The 22,589-nt window shown below is 44.1% G+C and overlaps 1 protein-coding gene across 2 annotated transcripts; it reads right to left on the bottom strand.

Moving 5' to 3' along the window:
- Positions 1-1,160: 1,160 nt before the first annotated feature.
- On the bottom strand, positions 1,161-22,136 carry LOC306919927 (beta-taxilin-like). Of its 2 annotated transcripts, XR_013789588.1 has the most exons (13): positions 22,010-22,136; positions 20,402-20,516; positions 17,928-18,084; positions 17,220-17,311; positions 16,903-17,073; positions 15,233-15,427; positions 13,930-14,049; positions 12,630-12,704; positions 12,074-12,166; positions 11,211-11,306; positions 9,785-9,914; positions 5,509-9,067; positions 1,161-5,437 (listed from the first exon to the last, which is right to left on the bottom strand). XR_013789588.1 is itself a non-coding variant. In XM_079496495.1 (12 exons), the coding sequence occupies exons 2-12, from the start codon at positions 20,492-20,494 to the stop codon at positions 8,349-8,351; spliced, it is 1,941 nt and encodes a 646-aa protein (XP_079352621.1). In that variant the 5' UTR covers positions 20,495-20,516; positions 22,010-22,136; the 3' UTR covers positions 1,161-8,348. The 2 variants fall into 2 exon arrangements, 1 of the variants encoding a protein (XP_079352621.1); XM_079496495.1 differs by having other exon boundaries at positions 1,161-9,067.
- Between the last annotated feature and the right edge of the window lie 453 nt (positions 22,137-22,589).

Here is a 22,589-nt window from a genome sequence, read left to right on the forward strand (position 1 = left end):
GGACATTTCTGCATAATGGGTAACCCCTTGTCACCAGGCTTTTCACCTGGGAGGGAGTATACAGTATAATCATGGGTAGTTAAGTATATTTTTATGCCAATGCGACTGTACATTTTGAATACCAGACTTTTTATTGTAACAAGAGTGTTTCTAAATGGCAAGTACTGAAGGGAAAACCACCCATTTTCAACATTTTACTATGTCATTAATATACCTTAGAGCTGTTGTGTGGAAATAATAAAAAAGTCCCCCCATTCTGTGTTTCCTAGAACTCTAATTATGAAAAAAATCATTAACATAATGATTTTGATTTAATGATTTTTTTCAGACCTCTAGTTCTAGGAAACACAGAATGGGGGGGACTTTTTTATTTATTTCCACACAACAGCTCTAAGGTATATTAATGACATAGTAAAATGTTGAAAATGAGTGGAATGCCCGTAGATTTAAACATTAGAGTACTTTTTCCACCACTTAGTGGCAGTGGTTATTCTCATATACTAAAGCCTGGGTATCAAGGCTAATATACTGTAGCCTACATCAGTGGTTCAATCTCAACCAGTGGTCCGGTACCGAGGCTACCGAGGCCCAGACGTTTTATTTCCTGGAAGAAAGACTAAGCCAGTGGTCCTTGAGGGGGTTCCAGGTAAACCTGACTCCGCCACATGGTGGTAGTATTGAGTTCTTGCCATGTGGTGGAGTCAGTGGGTTAGTTCCAGGTGGTCCCCAGCTAAAAGAGTTCAGTTGGTAACCGAATGGACTTAACTCAGAGCATAAAATACGCCTTCCAGAGTTAAATTGTTAAACTGCATTACTTAATTTACAAGAAGTCTAAACAATTTAGAATTGTTTTGATCATTCGCCCGTTCTCTCCTAAAGTCCTAATGGCTTTGATACCACATCAATACAGCATGCATATGTATAATGGAACCGGGGAACACATCTTATCCAAAATATTTAAGTCTTGTGTCTGAGGCGCTAAATCTCATCAAATGGTGGTCCATGGCTCAAATGGAAAATAATGGCCCATAACATGAAAGGCTGAAAACCACTGGACTAAAGTAAACTACAGCGTCTGTTTGCCTTGCACAGGCAGGTACAGTATACAGACAGAGGCCTGTCACTTTCATTGTTCAATTAAGGAGGAAACTTCACAACAGTTAAGGAAAAATTCTACAAAATGTTTATTGAAAAGCAAGACAGGACTATATAAGAACATTGTACAATCTCTCAAGGGGGAATGTGGGCTCATTTGTTTTAAAATAAAAATACAGCTTTCTGGAAGCTAGCCGCCGTGACTCGTCCCTCTTTCACAGTTGGTCTCACCTGCAGAGGTAGATTGTGACATTACCTGAGAGTTGATCTATCTGGGGCAACGCCAAAGAAAGAGGAAACGCATGCTGAAAACCTTCCCTTAGTCGACTAAAGGCCTCATTTATACGTGGTTGCAGAGTGTGGCTCGCCTAGAACCGATTCTCAAGTGGAAAAAACACGAAACGGAGACACTGGCGCAACAGAGTATGAATAAGACTTTTAGGTTTGAAATCTGGTTCGTATAGCCCATGCAGGTAGAACAACAAAGGTGGTACAAGGATGTGCTTACAAATCAATGCAGTGGGTCTAAAAAACAAAAAAAAATCATCATGAGGGATAGAAGACGACACACATCAAGAAAAGCATTAACAGCAACAAATCCTGGCAAAACTACAAGCATTGTGAGATGGCCAAAAGGTGAACAGAAATTCAAGCAGATTTGAACATGAACCAAATTTACGACTTTCCCGTTAAGCTAGTCTTTCATCCAACTGGTAATCGAACACACTATACAGGAGCACAAAATGTTAATGAAGCACACATTTAGGCTACTGGTCTTTTTAATTTAATTCTACTAGCCAAATTATACAATAGCTATTGTATAAAGGAATAATCAGACCTCAAGAACTTAAACGTGTTTCTTCCCCATTTCTGTACCGTTCAGCCGTCAACTTGAACATAACTTCTCTGACTGTGACATAATTGGGCTGTGAATACAGTTTAAGCAACAATCAAAATGTCAATTTGGCAACAATCATGCCCAATTACTTTACAAAATGGAAAATACTCATGATTTGGAATAGCTTAAATGAATGAATGAATACACAACAGAACACGATGACCACAACTGCATGTGTCTTCCGTAATCCAAGATAAACATTCTTCAACAAATCACAACTGCCTTTTTCTTCTCGCTCCTTTTGCATAATGCACAGCAATTAGAAGTTCCAAGTTAGAATCAAGTAGGTAACTGGTCAGTTAAAACTCCTCCACTAGGAGACTGAGGCGAGTAAATTGACCCGAGTTCAGTGCTTAGGGGCAATAATTCCAACTTAAAGGTTTAAATTCAAAGTGAGTCAACGTGTGCACACTCACAGTTCAGTGAATAAACAGGAATGTCATCTAAGGCAGGGTATAATAGGGTTCTTGTGTGGCCATATATGGGCATAATAAGTGCATATTTCTACCTGTCTCACCAATAGTTTGAAACCCTGTTATCAACCGACGTGGGAATGGTTTGTGGAATGGAGCCTAAGGCCCAATGAAACCACACCAGCTGCAACTCCTTGCAACTTGCCATTGGGAATAATGGTTGTAAGGAGGTGCATGGCGACCCTCTGGTGTGGTTAGGGCTCAACAGCGGGCGGTAAGAGAATATACATCTATGCCAATAATAAACACCGCAAGCAGCAATCACTTGATGTAGCTGCCATAGAGCAAAACCAGGCTGGTTTTATATAGAGTTGTACAAAGGCTAAGATAGTGATTTTATGTCCATGTAGGCAATCAATGTAGGCATGCACACGTTGGCAAGGCTTCCTTGGAGACAATACGTCTGCCATTTGACGAAATGCATTACATGACTAAGCCTTTGTTTGGTCCATCTGGAGTCAGTGCAAGATTGATGGGAGGGTTGGACTTCCAACGCTCACATGATCAAAAGGACTGATACTATAATTATATGAACTGCAGTGTGTATTGCTGCTGGAATGACATGAACACATCAAAGAGGGCAACATCCAGGAGAAACAAAAGGTGTAAAAAAGAAAGAGCAAACCAGTTTTCAATATGAAGTTAGAAGGCTCTCCTTTTTTTAACAAAATTAAATGTTTATTTTAAACTATCTTTGCCATGGGGTACTCTCCTTTTCCTCATCCGGACACATTTTTTAACTGACACAAGTCGTCATAGGAATGGTCAATTTGGCTGTGGCTAATTAAAAATGTCCCCCCGAATATTTGTCCATTTTGGGATCCTAGGGTTCACGTGATTAAACCAGACAACCAGCGCAAATCGTAGAAGACTCGTCGTTTTTTCAGTTTTCCTGCATCGCACTTAACTTTCCAGTACGTTTCCCCACTTTGTGAATACTTATTTTCCCTCTCAGCCATCCTCATTAGATGGGACTAAAATACACTGTTCATTTTAGGTTTTTGTTGTTGCTGATAATTTTGCTTGGACAAAAATAATAAAGATGCTTACTTGGAGGGTCACTCGCAACATGGCTGCAGATGGGAGCCGAGAGACCAAATCAAATCAATATAAGATAACCGACCTGTGTATGACCGCAGTCTGTAACCTCACATAGCCCAACATTCATCTGAATAAGCACACAGACAGCAGTTAAGTTAACCCAACCCATTTTGGGCGGGAACCCCTTTTGGTGTTAGTATTATGTTATGCTTTAGCTATTGAAAAATAGCAGATCTACAAGCTCATAGCGCGCCACTCGGTGGCGCGCTACGAGCTTGTAGATCTGCTATTTTTGAAAAATCGAACGACTGACATAGAAACATAGCTTTTTCAGAAAACTTTCAGGATGTAGAAGACATTTTTAGAATCTGATCTCAGGTCAAAATGGGTTAAGTGCCCACCGCAGAGACTCACTAACCATTCAGGGACTCAACCCGGAATCGTCAGCAAAAGTGAGTCACTTTTTTCCCGAAAGCCCAAAACAATCACTGAAGTGCAAAGGCCAATTTGGTTCCATTTGTGCACTCTGAGTTAAATTAACATTTTACAATATAAATTGGGGGGTCCCAGAGATAGAAATGTCATTAAATGGGGGTCCGTAGCCTGATGAATGTCAAACTGGGGGTCCTCGAATAAAACGGGTTGAGAATCACTGCTAGAGCCGTACAAATCTTCTTATGGGGGGTCCCTGGCATTATTTCTTCAAATGGGGGTCCGCGGGCCAATTAGTGTCAATTTGGGGGTCCTTGCCATGAAAATGTTAAGGACAGTTTTGAATCAACCCGATTAACAACTGAAAGGAGAACACATCAAAACAGATACCCTGTAGCCGCTCCAACTCCAAACACCACCGCTCTGCTTTCAGGAATGGAAACATTGCTTGCATTCGCTCTTCTAATATGCATCCTAACATCCCGTTTATGGATCCTAACATCCCGTTTATGGAATTCCAATTCAGATTCTAACAACAAACAAGACTACGTTAATAAGTAAGCATCTCCTGACGATATGCATCCGATATACTCCCATTTTTTTCACCATTATTATGAATCCTGCTGTAAATTAGCTTTATTTATTTCCAATACGAGAGATATGCTGCAGAGCAACAACGACAAGAGAGGCGCACGAAAACAAAAACAAAGGCTAGTATTGAGTCAGACTGTTAATTTCCTATGAAAATACAATTATGGTAGAAAAACAGGGAGTACAAAGTGCTCGCCACAAAGCCAATTATTACAACCAATGTACAACGTGTCGGTGAAGTACTAGAATAGAATTATCCAGACAATCATTGAACTTTTGATAAACCATCTCTCTCTCTCACTCACACACACACACACACACACACACACACACACACACACACACACACACACACACACACACACACACACACACACACACACACACACACACACACACACACACACACACACACACACACACACACACACACACACACACACACACACACACACACACACACACACACACACACACACACACACACACACACACACACACACACACACACACACACACACACGCACACGCACACGGCTTGCCCCTTTGTGAGATCCAGATAGTCCTAGACATAAAAAAAAAAAAACCATGCTCATCTCCACTGAAGATGCTTTTTGCTTTCATCTAGTTTTTAGACTAGGCTGTAAAGTCTAGGGGACCAGAATCCTACAGGCTCCATCCACACAGAATAACTCTTCCTACTTCCTTCACAGGTGTCACCGATGACAATAATGAAGGCTCTGTTCCATTCTGGTCAAACAGAGTCAGGGTGCTGCTATTGTGCTCACTGGAAACACTCTGCTACACCAGGGGTTCTCAACCCGTGGGTCGCGACCCCTCGGGGGGGGGGGGGGTCGCCAAATTATTTTAGGGAGTCACGATTTTTCTAAAATAGCAGACCTACAAGCTCGTAGCGCGCCACTCGGTGGCGCGCTATGAGCTTGTAAATCTGCTATTTTTCAATAGCTAAATTATAACAATGCTTAAAACACCAAAAGGGGTTCCCGCCCAAAATGTGTTATTGTTATTGTAGCAGTCAATTTATATTGGGGGTCGGGAGGGGGCGGGGAGGGGGTCCCGAGACATTGCCAAAGCATTTCCGGGGGTCCCCGGCCAAAAACGTTGAGAACCCCTGTGCTACACCAGTGGGTCTCAAAGTGTCCTTGAGTGGGTTTCCAAATGGGTGTGCAACTCTGAGTGTGTACAAAATGCATTTGGTTCCATTTGTAGCCCATGGGAGAGAAATCTGTCATGGCGCTAGCAGGCATTGGGAAGAGACTAGAAGGGCTTTGAAAAGGCTTCCGTTGTTCTTGGGCAGCTTCTGGTGAAGTGGCGATACAGAAAGATGAGGCACTCTGAAGCAGTGGTTCCCAAGGTGGGGTCCGGGGACCCCAAGGGGTCCTTGAGTTCCAGGGGGTCCCCAGCTAAATGATAGTTTGGAACCAAATGGGTCTGTAACTAACAAATGAACCAAATGGACCCAATGGGTCCATTTGTACACAGAGTTAAATTAACAGTGATTTTACAATATAAATTGGGGGTCCCAGAGATAGAAATGTCATTAAATGGGGGTCCGTAGACTAATTAAAGCATGTCAAACAGGGGGTCCTTGAAATGAAACAGGTTGAGAATCTCTGCTAGAGCCGTAAAAAACGTCTTATGGGGGTCCCTGGCATATCTATTCAAATGGGGGTCCGCAGGCTAATTTGTGTCAATTTGGGGGTCCTTGAAGGTCAAGCTGTTATATTATATTATATATATTATTATTATTATATATTATATATTATCTCGAGTGAACAGGAGAATAACAGCAGGGAGATGCAGACACGAGTGTTATGTTCTTTGAATGCATAAGCTAATTAGGGGCTTTGGTTCCGATTTGCAGGCAGTTTGAGATGAGAACCTCCAGAGCCCAACCAGGAGTGTCAGGTGAGACATCCTCCATTATAATAATTCATTTGTTGGCTTGTTTGCATTCCGTACTGTGCATCATCATGTCAGCCGTCTATAGTGTTCTATAGGCCGTGCACGGAATCCCCTTCAGTATTCCCAGGTCCTTAACAAAAATACACTCGTGTTACAGGCCTGTAAGGGTCCATTTGGAATCAGTAGCTCGGATCTGCCTCTCACTGTGCCTCAGTCCCCACATTTTTCTGAACGTTTCCGTTCAGACTGTACTGTATGTACTGTACTGCATGCAAATCACAAAATTCAACCCAATTAGGACAGGTTTTGTTGATAATAATTGTGTTTACTCTTCTGGCCAGAATGGCTGTTATTATGCGCATATCCGTATTCAATAATGATCACAATCACTGAACATTATGCTGTTGAAACTGTCCAACTGCTTTATAATGCGTTTTTGAATAGTCTGCTACAAGGGCACATCTTTTTCCGTTGTCAATTTATAATAAAATGTCAAATCCTGTTGATATAATGATATCACGCTCAGAGAATGTCGGCATGAAGTCGTCTGTGTCGAGGTCAGTTGATATAATGATATCACGCTCAGAAAATGTCGGCATGAAGTCGTCTGTGTCGAGGTCAGTTGATATAATGATATCACGCTCAGAAAATGTCGGCATGAAGTCGTCTGTGTCGAGGTCAGTTGATATAATGATATCACGCTCAGAGAATGTCGGCATGAAGTCGTCTGTGTCGAGGTCAGATGAGCTGTCGAGGTACTACAAAGACAGCCTGGGTGGCGAGGGCTCAGAGTACTGCTTCGAGGAGGTCAGGGCTGCCAGGTACTTCCAGAAGCTCAAGCAGGAAAAGGAGGAGAGAGAGTTTGTTTGCGTCAGGCAGAAACTTATTTTTCTTTCTCCTGTAAATGAATGACCTACTTGGTCATTATGTGATTTATTGAATACTACCTGTACAAAAAGCAAGCTATGCTAAAAGGATAACGACATGAACCCCTGGGTTTGTTTGTCATGCTAAATCTCTTGCCGTGTTCTGGTTGGGCAGAGGCAAGCCATGTGTCTCAGGGCGGTACTACAGGCAACCTGTCTCACGTCACTCCCAACACGTCTATGGGCCTTGCGCACGCCACACCATCCAGGGTGCTCCCCTCGCCTACCGTCAACACCCGCGAAGCTCTGGAAGCCATCATGGATAAGTTTCCTGCTGGAAGACTCAAATACATCACTGCCCAAAGCTGCAATTGAGGCAAGCCAGAGGCGATTGAGGGAGGAAGAGGATGCTGGACATGTGTGATCAGAACCAGAGGCCCACTGCAGCCAGCTGCCCCGCCGACCAGCAGGGAGCGGTAGGAAGTGCTGTCCCTAGATTTGTCCAGCCGTCTTCCACGGCTCTCCAGGTCCTGGACTAATCATGAGCTGGAACAAGATGCCATTGTTGCACCGTGGGAGCATTGACCACTACCAATAATCAAGATGAATTATGGGTAGCACCTCACTACATGAGGACCATATATGAAAACGTTTGGGGAACCACTGCTGAGTGAAGGGCACCATTCCCCGAAGACAGCCGTAGCAGTCTCCTTGCCGTTTGGAATTTGCCCCACAGGTGTGTTACGAATATATTCCTTTGTGTATATACACTGGTGGAAACAAGAAATGATCACATAGTGATATTTGTCAGGTGAAAGTTTGAAATGAATGCGTTTGAGAACCACTGTACACACTAAATGGAACAGAGCCTTCATCAGTTAACACCTGTGAAGGAAGTAGGGAAGTAGAAATGGTTATTCTGTGTGCATAGAGCCTATTGGACACACACACACACACACACACACACACCCCCCCCCCCCCCCCCTTCCCCCATTACTCAAGCGAGGCTCTGCACAGGCCCCACCATCAGTAGTCCTGGGGCTGTGCTGTCGTGGTGGCAGGGGTTGGAACTGGAGCTGTGGCAGCAGGGGCTGGAGCTGGGGACAGGCTGCTGGTGGTAGTGGAGGTGGTGCTAGCAGTAGCAGCCTCCTCCAGGTCTTCAGGGGGCCTGGTGGTGAAGGTGGTGCTAACTGCAGCAGCCTCCTCCAGGTCTTCAGGGGGCCCGGTGGTGGAGGTGGTGCTAACAGCAGCAGCCTCCTCCAGGTCTTCAGGGGGCCCGGTGGTGGTGGTGGTGCTAGCAGCAGCAGCCTCCCCTAGGTCTTCAAGGGGCCTGGTGGAGGTGGTGCTGGCAGCAGCAGCCTCCTCCAGGTCTTCAGGGGGCCTGGTGGTGAAGGTGGTGCTAACTGCAGCAGCCTCCTCCAGGTCTTCAGGGGGCCCGGTGGTGGAGGTGGTGCTAACAGCAGCAGCCTCCTCCAGGTCTTCAGGGGGCCTGGTGGTGGTGGTGGTGCTAGCAGCAGCAGCCTCCCCTAGGTCTTCAAGGGGCCTGGTGGAGGTGGTGCTGGCAGCAGCAGCCTCCTCCAGGTCTTCGGGGGGCCTGGATGCCTGGTGGATCCCCTCCGCCTCCTCAGTCTTGGGCCTGTCGCCCGGCGAGTCATTGCCCCCTTCCTCCTGGGCCTCGGAGCGCTCGGTCGGCGGCTGGAGGGGTCCCAGACTAGTAGGGTCTGCTGCTGCTTCGACATCTAGGGCTGTCACCATTTACAACATGTTTAGTTGCCCGATTAGTTTGTTACACCAATGATTGCGATTATATAACAATTTAATTGCATTTGTTATTTTTAGCCATTGAACATTTGGAAACATTATGAATAGAAATTGCACTTCGTAATAAAAAAGTTGCACAGGGGCAAAAATGACAAATAACTGAAACTTAATTTCAAATTATTGGCATTTTTATTTATTTTATACAAAAAAAGAAAAAAAAAAAAAGTACGAATTTCTGCTTTTTTATGTATCAACATTTTTCAGCGGGGAAACCATTATGACATTATCTCAAATAACTGCGACTAAACCAGGGGGGGTTAGGTTGGGGTCGCAGGTCAGGGGGGGTTAGGTTGAGGTCACAGGTCAGGGGGTTAGGTTGGGGTCACAGGTCATGGGGGGGTTAGGTTGGGGTTGCAGGTCAGGGGGGTTAGTTTGGTACTTAATTCACAAGAAGTCTACACAATTACAGAATGTAGAAGATTGTTATTTTGATCGACGTTTGCCTGTCTTATTGTGGACAAAATCTTATCCAACGACAACAAAACATTCTTTAGTTTTGGGTCTGAGAGGCTAAATGTCATCAAATGGTGGTGCGTGTGGCTCAATTGCTGAATAAATAATGGGCCTCGATGTGAAAAGGGTTGAAAACCACTGGTCTAGACTCGAGACGACGAATGCCGTAACGATGGTGCCAACCCTACCTTGGTCCTCGTGGAGGAGACTGAGGCGCGTGTTGAGGTCGTTCCTCTCCTTCTGCAGAGCTCTGCACAGCCTCTCCAGAAGCTCCAGTTTCCCCTGCAAGGCCTTGAAGTGGCCGTCACGCAACGTTTTCTGGAAAGTTAAACGTGGTTTTATTATTTTATTTCCTCTGCAGGGGGGCTTGAACTTGAAGTGGCCTTCACGCAACTTTTTCTGGAAAATTAAAGGACAACTTTATAGTTTTTTTCAACCACGGTTCATGTTTTAGGTTGTTATTAGAGAAAGTAAAGGATGAGTGTTGATTTTCTTTCATTTGCTGCTTTCTTTCGTTTTAGGGATTTTAGCTGTTTTTGACAGGGGGGCGGGGGCATTCGAACATGGGGCTAAATATGTATTACATTTTTTTAATAGCAATTTTTTATTTTTTATAGTCCTACTAGAACCCAAGAAATGACATCTGGCCACAAAAGATCACAGGATCTACTGAATGTGAAGGTAGCCTACTGGGGGGATGCCATACTGTGTGTCATAGGCTCAATATGTCAGTTTGACACATTCAGTAGATCCCGTGATCTTTTGTGGCCAGATGAAATTTATTGGGGTCTAGTAGGACAAATTAAACTCATCTTTTACTTTCTCTAATAACCTAAAACCTGAACCTTGGTTGAAAAAAAACAACCCTTAAAGTTAAACACGGTAACTAAAGTCATTTCTCAAGATGTCTTCCAAATATAATCAAAGTACAGTACAGAGCACAGTACACTACAAGACAGTACAGTACAGTAACTATAACAATAAATGTATAGTTGAACCGCTCAGTTCTTTTTAGAGACCATAGACATACATTTTTGTCTGTCGTTGGTAGTTACGACCAAGCAATCGGATTATTTAAGTTAGCGTTAGAGTGAGTGTTGGTCACCTCCTCAGTCATCTAGTTGTTGAGTTAATGTTAGTTTAGTTAGTGTTAGAGTGAGTGTTGGTCACCTCCTCAGCCATCTAGTTGTTGAGTTAATGTTAGTTCAGTTAGCGTTAGAGTGAGTGTTGGTCACCTCCTCAGTCATCTAGTTGTTGAGTTAATGTTAGTTTAGTTAGCGTTAGAGTGAGTGTTGGTCACCTCCTCAGTCATCTAGTTGTTGAGTTAATGTTAGTTTAGTTAGTGTTAGAGTGAGTGTTGGTCACCTCCTCAGCCATCTAGTTGTTGAGTTAATGTTAGTTCAGTTAGTGTTAGAGTGAGTGTTGGTCACCTCCTCAGCCATCTAGTTGTTGAGTTAATGTTAGTTAAGTTAGTGTTAGAGTGAGTGTTGGTCACCTCCTCAGCCATCTAGTTGTTGAGTTAATGTTAGTTAAGTTAGTGTTGGTCACCTCCTCAGCCATCTAGGTTGTTGAGTTAATGTTAGTTTAGTTAGTGTTAGAGTGAGTGTTTGTCACCTCCTCAGCCATCTGCAGCAGAGCCTGGTTGTTGCTCTCCCATTTGGTCCTCCACTGAGTCGTCTCCTTCTCCAGCTTCTTGATCTTCTTGGTCATCTGATGACGAGAGAAAGGTTTAAAGCTGCTATAAGCAATAATGTCAAAAATGTTAATGACTTTTATTTTTCGGTATTCAGACAGCCAGTAATGAGTAAAACGCTCCCAAAAAAATTTAGGGGCCACAATCCACATTCAAAGGTGTTCCTAGAAGCTTTGTCATTGGTCGAAAAAAAAAACCCGGTCGAAATGACTAACCAATCAGGAAGTAGAAAGGCAAATTGCCCAATGACAAAGCTTCTAGGAACATCTTTGAATGTGTCACAGGCATAGAGTATATAAAAGGATAGAGACTGAACTGGCGCAAAGCTCCGCCCCCCCCAGCTATTCATGTCAGTGGAAGTTGCTCAGTGGCGTTTTGAAGCACCCGGAAGACTGCCGGAAGTACCGTCTCAGAACGTCTACTTCCGCATTTGACCACCAAATTTTGGTGGTCAAATGCGGAAGTGCAACCGAGCGCTCAATGTTAAAGCCCAGCTGCACGGGGTTTCCCGGTCATGAATCCACGGGTCCGCCTGTCGTCCCTCCTCCTACCACTAGGGCCCAGAGCTTCAACGTTGAATAGCCTCACTGGCCCCTTGGTCACAGGCACTAAATATTTTGGGGGAGCGTTTTACCCATTGCTGGCTGTCTGAATACCAAAAAAAAAAGTAATTAAAACGTTGACATATTGCTTATAGCAGCTTTAAGTCATCAAAAACACAGACGAATCATGCCAGGTTTTTCTGGCTCCCAACGGGCTGTTGTTAATCAGATGGATTAAATACCTTCTCCATCTCCTGTCTGAAGGTGGTGAAGACCTCGTTGCTTTTGGCCAGGGTGCTCTGGAACTCCTCAAACTTGTCCATGTACAGGGACAGCTAGAATCCAACCCAAACACTTTATATGTAAGTAACAAGGTCTTTCCATGCACATTGGAAAACTATTCAATGTGTTAATGCGACCAGTATTCAAATAACATTTCTATTTAACCTTGCATAATGGAGAAGAGCACGCTAATAAATAGACAGAAATCCCCCCCCACCCCAGGAGAAAAGATTGGAGTTAAAAACGTTCGCTCTGAAACAATATATATTCAAAGATTTGCCCCACATTTTCACGATTTTTCAAAAATAGCAGCTACTTTTCAATAGCTAAAGTATAACATAATGCTTACAAAACCAAAAGGGGTTCCCGTCCTGAATGGGTTATAAGGACTTAATTTAACATCTAGTCATGACACTCAATGATAAAATAAACAAACCCCTCTGAACGACGAATAGGAAGTGAGCGTTGCTCTTCACTAATTCCTCTGAACAACCAATACAAAGGGTAACAGCGTACCTGTTGCTTGAGTTGAGTCTCCTGCTCCTTCATCAGCTCACACTTGTGTCTGGACTCTGTGGCGTCCTTCAGCAGCTGTACCAACACAACACAACACAGTCAATCCACCTTGTACTTGTGCATTTTATTTTAGATTTAGAACCGAGACAAAAAAAACATATCCATGAATTCAAGTCTCCCTTTAACACGAGTGCCACCTGGTGGACGAAAGTGGTGGTGCTTGGGTGCCACGTGATGAGAAGCAATTCCACTATGACTCGTGTCCGGTTTTGGGGGCCATCTTGGATGCTAAAGCAATAACATCAATGCTAGCGAGCTAGCTAAGTGAGGTCCATCCTTGCTCTAGAACAGGGGTTCTCAACGTTTTTGGCTGGGGACCCCCGGAAATGCTTTGGCCATGTCTCGCGACCCCCGCCCCACCACCAATACAAACTGACTGCAAAGATAACCTTAATAATAGAGAAAATATATCATAAATTAATACTGAAACCAGATATAATCATTAAGGAAAGTTCATGCATGCACAATGTGTACTCTGTAAACTCTTAATTTCCATTTTCCAGCCATTCAGTTGCACACAAAAATAAATAATTGGGGACCCCCCCAAAATAATTTGTTCCAATCACCCGGATAATCAGAAAAGAACTCAGAACATCGGCAATTTGTTCAAAGGGGCGGCAGTGTCTCAGGGGTAGAGTGGCTTGATGGTAACCGCAAGGTTACCAGTTCGAACCCGGGCTCCCCCAGAGTTAGTGTCGAAGCGTCCTTGAGCAAGACACTGAACCTATAATTGCTCCCGATGTGCAGGTTGGTGCCTTGCATGGTTTCCGCCACCATCGGTGTATGAATGTGTCGGTGGGAGATAGTAATGCACAATCTATGTAAAGCGCCTTGGATAAAGGCGCTATATAAATGCACCATTTACCATTTAAAGCCACGGACAGCGGCGTAGTTTGAGAAAAAAGCGTGCAAAGGCCGCGGCTAAAACAGAAGCTATGTGGTTGTTCGCGCACGCGCAGTATACCCGTCCTTCACAACAAATGTGTTAACTCATCCATCGCCACTAGGGGGCGCCAAAAGGCCCTGACCGCCACCATATATCTTTTATTTTATTTTATATATTTTTATTTTTTTCCAAAAAAAAGTCTAAAAAAAAAAACTAAATTTTTTTTTTTTTACCATGTTATAAAACACGAAAAACACGTCCTTGGCGCTCCAGGACATCATGAAAAAGAAGTTAAATAAGTCCTTGGCGATGGATGAGTTAATGAGAGACAGAAGAACAAAAAGGTGAACTCACAAAGTCTCTCTCTCTCTGCTGCTTGTCCTCCACCTCCCTCATCATCTCGGCGATTCTCTGCAGCTTGGCGTCCATCAGCTGTTGCTGCAGCTCCTTGTGCTTAAACACCTGGTCTATGTGCTGGTGGAGGAGGGAGAGAACACATGGAATAAAGCTAAACAAAATCTCACAACACGGGGTGCCCGCTGGCCTAGCGGTCCAGGCGCGTGCCACAGATAGGCTCTGGCCTGACAGTGCGTCGCGTGTTCGAGTCCCGTTCATGACGACCTTTACTTTGCTGCGTGTCTCTTCCCTTCTCTCGCTCTCTCTCCCTCTTTTTGTTACTTTAATCCATGAGAACAGGTGAACAACACCTGGTCTATGTGCTAGTATTTCTATATTGCAGTATTGATACTTTTACTTAACCCATTTAGACCTGAGGACGATTCTACAAATGCCTTCTAATTCCTGACAGTTTTCTTAAAAACTCATGTCGTTCTCAAACCTTTTCATATCAAGGACCGGCCGTCGACCCCCATCTGAAAATATGTTGTTCCAGGGACCCCTCCAGAAACAAAGATTTGAGCTAAAAACTTTCTAGCTGAAAGAATATATATATATTCAAAGATTTGCGCCACATTCTCGCGGTTTTTGAAAAATAGCAGACCTATAAGCTTGTAGCGCGGCACTCAGTGCCGTGCTATGAGTATGAGCTTGTAGATCTGCTATTTTTCAACAGCTAAAGTATAACATAAAGCTTAAATCACCAAAAGTGGTTCCCGCCCATAATGGGGTTTCCACCACTGTTAACACCTTGGAGTCCCGGAACTATTTAATCCATTTCATCCATGTGCCCATCATTTATAGCGCACAGACCACTTTTACCGGCGCACCGGAAGCTGGTGTGCATGTCTGTGTAGCAGCTAACAATAGCCAGACCACTCTAGAGTCGATCGACAACAACGGGAGGTAATAATAAATCTATCGCGACTAGCGACTGGACCGCGGAAGGCCGTCAAACACAGGATCTTTTTTTCAGAATTAGACGGGATGATTTAGATCGGGAGTTATGATCGTTTTAAGATTTTCGTTTTCGTCAGCTAAACAGGCAGGGGACATTTTCGATGACGTGTCACTTTTTGACACGTCATCGGATCGGGCAACAAGCGCTCCTAGGCTCTAGAGCGATGCGAACGGTTTTGTTATCATTAATCTCCGTCCTATTTATCAATCTCCGGCTTGGGCACTTGACCATGACGGAGAACTCCGCCCCGGGCCTCCAAGGTGTTAACAATGATGAATGTGAGCAGAGCGCGGGGGGTACCTCCTCTCGTAGTTCGTACTGCTCGATGAGCTTCTTGAGCTTCTCGGCCAGCTCCATGTTCTCCTGACGCAGCTTGGTGTTGTGGGAGCTGTGCTGCTCCATCTGCACCTCGATGTCGCCCAGCGTCATCTGGAAGTGGAGCATGGCCTCCTTACGCTGCTCCTCGTACTCCCGGGACCGCTGGCCGTTCTCGTCCTGTGGAGAGCAGTATTGATTCGATTTTAGTTTTAGTCATAGTCTCTTGAATGGTTTCACATTTCAGTCACCTGGAATGGAATGGTTTCACATTTCAGTCACCTGGAATGTTTTAGTCTAGTTTTAGTCGACTAAAATGTATTTTGGCGGGCCTTGGATGCCGATTTTACACTTGCTGAAAATAGCAGAATTTAAATATTCGCCTTGGTTCGTCCCGTTTGTGCTACGCCAGGTCGTGCCGTGCCCGTCCAGGCGTCCACGGTGCTCGCGCAACTACTTGTCTTTGCATTGACTTGTATGTAATCGCGCCGCTCCAACCATCCAAGTCTGAACGCACCTTTAGTCATCATAGCTTAGTTTTCATTTAGTTTGTCAGTGAAAAAAAGGTAGTCGAACATTTTTCGTCATAGTTTTAGTCGATGATGTGAGGTGGCCAGCCGAGGATCAAGAACATTAGGACAGCTAAAAACCTTGATTATGCAGACTAAAATCCTCGATGCAAAATATGTGTGAAATATGTGAAATGTTGTGAAATATGTGGGATTTTATGTGATTGTATGAGGTGAAATATGCGGGACGTTCGCGCACTAATTATGCACCCTTTTTGAATAAAATGGACTGCATAATCCTGCATAATAACCCTGCATAATCTGTGCCATTTGGCTGATTTGAGCCATCTAGGCGGCCACGGCCAGGCAACCGGTTCCTCAGCCTCGCCAGCCGCACACAGAGACTATGGAACACGTTCTTCTTCTCCGCCATCAGACTCATGAACAGACACTGAACACTACAAGGCCCGGACTATATGGCCATATGTCTAAGGCCTTCTGCATTTTTGCACCTGAGATCTTGCACTTTCAGTAGTTGTGTTTAGAGATGTTAGTTTTAACCTGCACTTAGTTCTTTATACAGATTATTTGACACTAGACTGTAGCTGTTGTATGGTCTTTTAACGCACAATGAATTTCACGTGCCTTTTACCCTGTAACTGGTATTGTTGACAATAAAGTTGAACCTTGAATATGCGATCACATAATCACATTCTTCTGGAAGGGTCTATAAAGGAGGATATTGTGTCTCTGTAGCTCTCTGCAGCCCTGGAGAACATTGTGTCTCTGTAGCTCTCTGCAGCCCTGGAGAACATTGTGTCTCTGTAGCTCTCTGCAGAGGCTCTGCAGCCCTGGAGGACATTGTGTCTCTGTAGCTCTCTGCAGAGGCTCTGCAGCCCTGGAGGACATTGTGTCTCTGTAGCTCTCTGCAGAGGCTCTGCAGCCCTGGAGGACATTGTGTCTCTGCAGCTCTCTGCAGAGGCTCTGCAGCCCTAGAGGACATTGTGTCTCTGTAGCTCTCTGCAGAGGCTCTGCAGCCCTAGAGGACATTGTGTCTATGTAGCTCTCTGCAGAGGCTCTGCAGCCCTAGAGGACATTGTGTCTATGTAGCTCTCTGCAGAGGCTCTGCAGCCCTGGAGGACATACCTTCAGCGTCTTGTTGTGTCTCTGCAGCTCTCTGCACAGGCTCTCCAGCTTGCTGCGGGCCAGGATGGCCTTGCTGTGTTCCCCCTGCAGGTGGATCTTCTCCTTCACGATCTGGGACTGCTTCTTCTGCAGCACCTTCACCTGCTTCTGCATGTAACGGCTCTCTTCCAGCTAGACACAGACCGTGGACAGGAACAAATGCAGACGCAGTCCAAAGACGCCATTATTAGCAACAAGCAATAGAATTAACCCCCATTTCATTCGGCACCAATGGTTCTGTATGTATGTACATGTGTCTCCAGAGAGACAGTCCTTACCAGGTCGGCATACTTCTTGCAGAGGGCAGCTAGTTTCTCCTCTGGCGTGGCGAGGGTGTTCAGGGCCTGCATCAGTAGAACCACCTCTTTCCCTGTGGGGCACAAACATGACAGTAGGACGCTTAAATGGTGTAATTCATTAATCTGCAAAACGACTTGGCCATTAGGTCTGCCTTTACTGTCCCAATGGATTATGTAAACCACAAGTCGGCTGTTCTGCATTTTATTCTTTTGAAATATGAATCTTCTTGTGAAGCAAAACATGTTGACGTATTATCCACATATTGCTCACAAATAATTTAACCCATTTAGACCCGAGGCCGATTTTGAAAAGGCCTTAAACCCACTCAGTGCTGAAACGAGAACATCTTGTGAATAGCTACTGTACCCTACTGTGCCAAAACAAGATTTTATTAAAAAGGTGTATTTTTAGACATCATACCTAACAATGGATGCCAAAAAAATTGGTACATTTTCACGTGTATTTTTTATATCAAAAGTCCATAAAAATGGCGGCCAAATACATATAATTGTGGGGGTCCATCACATGACAAAGATTGAGCACCACTCATCTCTTAATAGCGACAATACATAGGTTTTTTAGAAAACTGTCGGAATTTAGAATACGTTTAGTAGAATCTGGTCTCGTGGGTCTTAAATGGGTTAAGAGAAGCGAGCGTGGGCGCCATGCAGAAGCGACCGCCTTACCGAAGGCTTTGTGGCCGCCCGTCTTGCTGCCTCCCCCAGGGTCCAGCTCCGCCTCTCCCAGCAGGTCACTGGGACTGTCCTCCCTGCCCGGGGTCTCTCCCCTCACCTCGGAGGAGGAGGAGGAGCACAGCCCCCGGCCAAAGTCACCCACATCCTCCTGCATGGAATAAAAGCACAAATAAAATATCATGACTGAAAGTTTTATTACCACCATTCAGGACACGGGAGGAACCCCCTTTTGGTGTTTTTAAGCATTACTTTAGCTATTGAGAAATTAGCAGATCTACAAGCTCATAGCACGGCACCAAGTGCTATGAGCTCAAATCTTTGAATATATATTCTTTCACCGCAAACTATTTAACTCAAATCTTTGCTTCTGGGGGGTCCCTGGAACATCATATTTTCAGATGGGGGTCCGTGGCCAACTACAGATAATTCAATATCTAAAATATTTAGATATTTTAGTCATGCCAAAAACCAAGAAAATCTGCTCTCACTTCCTTCCTGGACTACAAAGTCACACCTCCACGCAGCCTCCCCACTCTCCACAAGGAGGGGAAGTACACTAAAGCCTTATGGGCATTGTAGGAATTAAGCAATCCAGTCAAACCCTAGTCAAACACACAGACTCCAGAGGTGAAATGTCCTTTCACATTTCTGAGACCATTCATGTCTATGGAAGATGCTTCTTAAAACATGTATTCTATTGCTAGTTTGATCAGTTCAAATACTCTTAACAAAAAAATTGATCGATTGACCAATCAGAATGAAGCATTCAACCAAGCCATGTAATAATACATTTATATTTGGTAGCTTGTAAAGAGCCAAAATGTCTCCACTAGTTTTTGGTGCAGCCTAGTTGTTATGATTCAGTTTGTCCCTGAAGCAGCTACAGTGTAATGTGATAAATAATATGATTTATGCGCCATGCGCTTGGCAGAACCAAGTAAAATGAGTGTTAAGGTCCCCACACACCAAGCGCGAATTCAGATCTTTAAGCAGCGTTTCTCCATTGGTTTTATTGTACTTCTCCCCATGATACCATGATGTTACATAAAGCATAACCATTCACCACCCAGAGTATTGTATCGACTCCTGTTTGCCTCATCGATTGCCGATTGAACCACAATTCCACGACAGTGTCAAACACTTCATGGGAGCACTCGGTGTACATGATGGGTACGTTCGGAATTTTGATTTTATTTTTTGTCATAGTCTTTTGAATAGTATTCATTTAGTTTTAGTCACATTTTAGTCACCTGGAATGTTGGTGTTAGTCTGGTTTTAGTCGACTAAATATACGATTTTTAGGGGTCGGTGTACGGTCGTTCCTATTCTGCCACAACGTTATGCTGCGTTCACGCGGGCAGAGGCAAAAGATACAAAAATGCAAAGCTACACATTGTATTTGTAGCTTTAAGCAGCAGGAGCATCCCTTTGGCAGCAGGTGTCTGTTTATCATTAGCACAACCACTACAAAGTCTACAAAACGTCCAACACATATACAATTAATTACTCACCTAATGCTGCAGGTTCCATGTTTAAGTAATTCCAAGAAGTGACAGATGTATGGTTTTCATATTGGAAATATGGTCACTAATGTGGCGACTAGCACATTGACAGCTTACCATAACTTTCCCTTTCAGTTTCAAAAACTGTCATCGTAGCTTGTTTAAAACTGGAAACGGACTTCCTGTGCTATGACTTCCTCATCAAAATAAGAGCCACTTGTAATGATTAGTCAACACTAGTTTTATTTTCGAAGTCTACTTACAGGACGTTAATTATCACTTTTGAGTGCCTGGCTGTACACACCATAATGTTGTTACTAAATTCTTGTCTCAGCTGTTGATGCGCAAACACACACTAGATTTTCAAACAATGCACCCGAGTGCACTGAACGAACGACAAGAGGGCACACCAGTGCGCTCAGTGCAAATTTCCGAACGCACCCTATATTTAAAGAGCTCTGTGGACAACAATAGCCTCGGAAGCCCAGACGTTTTTATTGCCAGGGAGAAAGAAAAAAAAGTCTGGGACCGAGTCCACTTCAATTCGGCATAGAGTAGCGCAAACGTCAATCACTCTGCTGATTTCTGATTGTCTGCACCTTTGTTAAATTGACGCACACCGGTACACACCATAGAGTATATAAAAGGATAGAGACTGATCTGGCGCGAAGCTCCTCCCCCCCACTATTCATGTCAGTGGAAGGGCCCACGTTGGAAAGCCTCACTGGCCCCTTGGTACACACACTCCTCTCTCTCTGTCACTCTAATTAATTAGTCTCATGTCACGCAGCTGCGTCTAGATTCTCCCGGCGGATCCTGCCGGGAGCTGCCTATGCCATAGAAAGCATAGGTGGACCCCAGGCTACCACAACAATAACACAAGACACTATGCCATAGAAAGTATAGGTGGACCCCAGGCTACCACAACAATAACACAAGACAGAAGGTTTTAATGCCTCTTACCTGACAAGGGCTGTCCAGCTCAGGAGGCGACTCGCTACCTCCAACGATTCTTCTTGTTGCCACGTCTATCTTGCACACAGCAGTGTCCTCCATTGGTCGTGATACTGGTCCCAAGCTAGATTATGACAGGATTCATGAAAAGGAGGTTTTTACATTAAAACATAGATGATTAATTTTGTCACATAGGACAGATAGTAATTGTGGACATACAGAGGCAATGTAAGGATTCCCCCCCCCCCCTCTAGTCTGTAAACAAGAAGAAAATACAAAATCCTACTCCAATACACTTTAAATTGGGATAACATCCTCAGATGAATATTTTGTATTGATTGTTACATTTTAGTAGAAACAATAATGGTAATAAGATGTATATGAATAGCTGGTGGTAAAAGTAGGGTAAAGAACGTGTGGTGCAGTGGTGGGAACATTTTTCATTCCAGGAGATGAAATAATCAGCGATGATGGAAACAGAACACAATAATGCAGCTCAAGCATTCAAATGTTACATCTGTTATGCTTGTTGCACATGCTGTTGTTGAGAGCTTGTAGATTTGCTCATTTATTTTCGGTGTGTGCAGAAGGACAGGTGTGTCAAACTGCCTGTGTTTAAGTAGCTGGATAATGTTAAACAGAATTACTTTCTGTTGGCAACTTTAGTGTTTTGGGCTGGTGAATTAAACTCTACCTCAAGGACCCCCAGGGGTCCTTGAGGTAGAGTTCCAGAGTTAAATTAACATTAATTTTACAATAATAAACTGGGGTCTCAGAGATAGAAATGCCATTAAATGGGGGTCCGCATGTCAAACTGGGGGTCTTTGAAATTAAGCAGGTTGAGAATCACTGCTAGAGCCGTAAAACTCTTCTCTTATGAGGGTCCTTGGCATATATTTTTCACCTGGGCGTCCGCGGGGCTAATTAGTGTAAATGTGGGGGTCCTTGACATGAAAATGTTTGGGAACCACTACGACACAAACTCTATGAAACCACACAAAGTGTATCCACAATAATAACAACATAATGCCTGAACTGGGTTCCGTGTGTCTGTCTTGTCTACTAGCAGCAGCACTTCCATCATCCCAGAACAAACACACCAAGGAGGCGACCACGACGTCGGCTTCACACGAGGAAGTGCACGGTGAAAACCGCGAGACCAGGCTACACGACTTCCGGATATTTTGTGACGACATAGGCGCTAACCTTGACATCTTCATCCCTACATTTCTCCCACCTCCTCCACGATCCGCCTTGAAGCTAAACCAACCCAACGTTTGAAGCAAAATACAGCTTTTATATAAAGAAAGACAACTTATCGTAGACAGTCAAAATGACATGGATAATGTATTCTGTGCACTTTGACCCCTGCGTGTCTGTCAATAGCATCTTAACTATAGTTTGCCTTGTTGTGTTTTCACTATTATAGCAACCATGGGAGCAGCTAAAGTTAGCCACAGTTGCTAATCCTTGCTACTATACCAGCAAACCAACTTCGTCAGATAAATAAGTCCACATACAGTGTATGTATAATAGAGCAGAGGTACTTAATGCTACTCCTGACTGGATCAGTCGACAGAACAGATACATGTCATTTAAAATAAGAGTTTTATATACCTGAAGAAGTGTTGCCACACTGTTCCACACAACCTGGCCGTGGATAGTGCTGTCTAAATACTCTTCCTCAGTGTTGCCACATTGCGTGAGAGAAACAAGCAACCAGGTCCATGAAAACAAGACCAAAAGAAGCCTGACGTACTACTGGCTATTTGAAAATAGCTGATCTGCAAGCTCACAACGCGCCGCAATGCGACCAGCTCTATGAATGCGATGCGTAGCTTGTAGATCTGCTATTTTCAAAACAACAATCATGGAGAAATATTCTTTTCAAACGTTTTCAACAACACAATCTTGTTCCTGGCACGAAACATTTTTAAATGTAGGGTCCTCCTAGCCTCAAGAGACGGAGTCCACTCAGAGAGTGGGCGGGGTCTTTGGGCTGGATCCAGGCTAGGGTCCTCCTTAGTTGGACAAATACATTAATCTGGGAGGTCCTTGACATGGAGATGTGTGAGAATCACTGGTTTAAATAACATTAGGAAAAAAGCCCAAATAATCGACTACACTTTAGAAACAAGCCCCAAAAAACGCAACCCGCAGTACCAATAAGCAACTTTACAGGAAAAACAAGCCCAAA

The sequence above is a fragment of the Electrona antarctica genome (assembly GCF_951216825.1).
Source record: "Electrona antarctica genome assembly, chromosome: 3".
Classification (NCBI taxonomy): domain Eukaryota; kingdom Metazoa; phylum Chordata; class Actinopteri; order Myctophiformes; family Myctophidae; genus Electrona; species Electrona antarctica.

Bases quoted from the DNA above. Each gene is read 5' to 3' on its own strand.
- LOC306919927 (XM_079496495.1), bottom strand. From the start codon at position 20,494: ATGGAGGACACTGCTGTGTGCAAGATAGACGTGGCAACAAGAAGAATC. The intron at 12,167-12,629 runs GTACGCTGTTAC...GTTGGATTCTAG, and splicing joins AGACTCAACTCAAGCAACAG to CTGTCCCTGTACATGGACAA. The intron at 9,915-11,210 runs GTGACAAACACT...TTAACTTTCCAG, and splicing joins TGCTGCAGATGGCTGAGGAG to AAAACGTTGCGTGACGGCCA.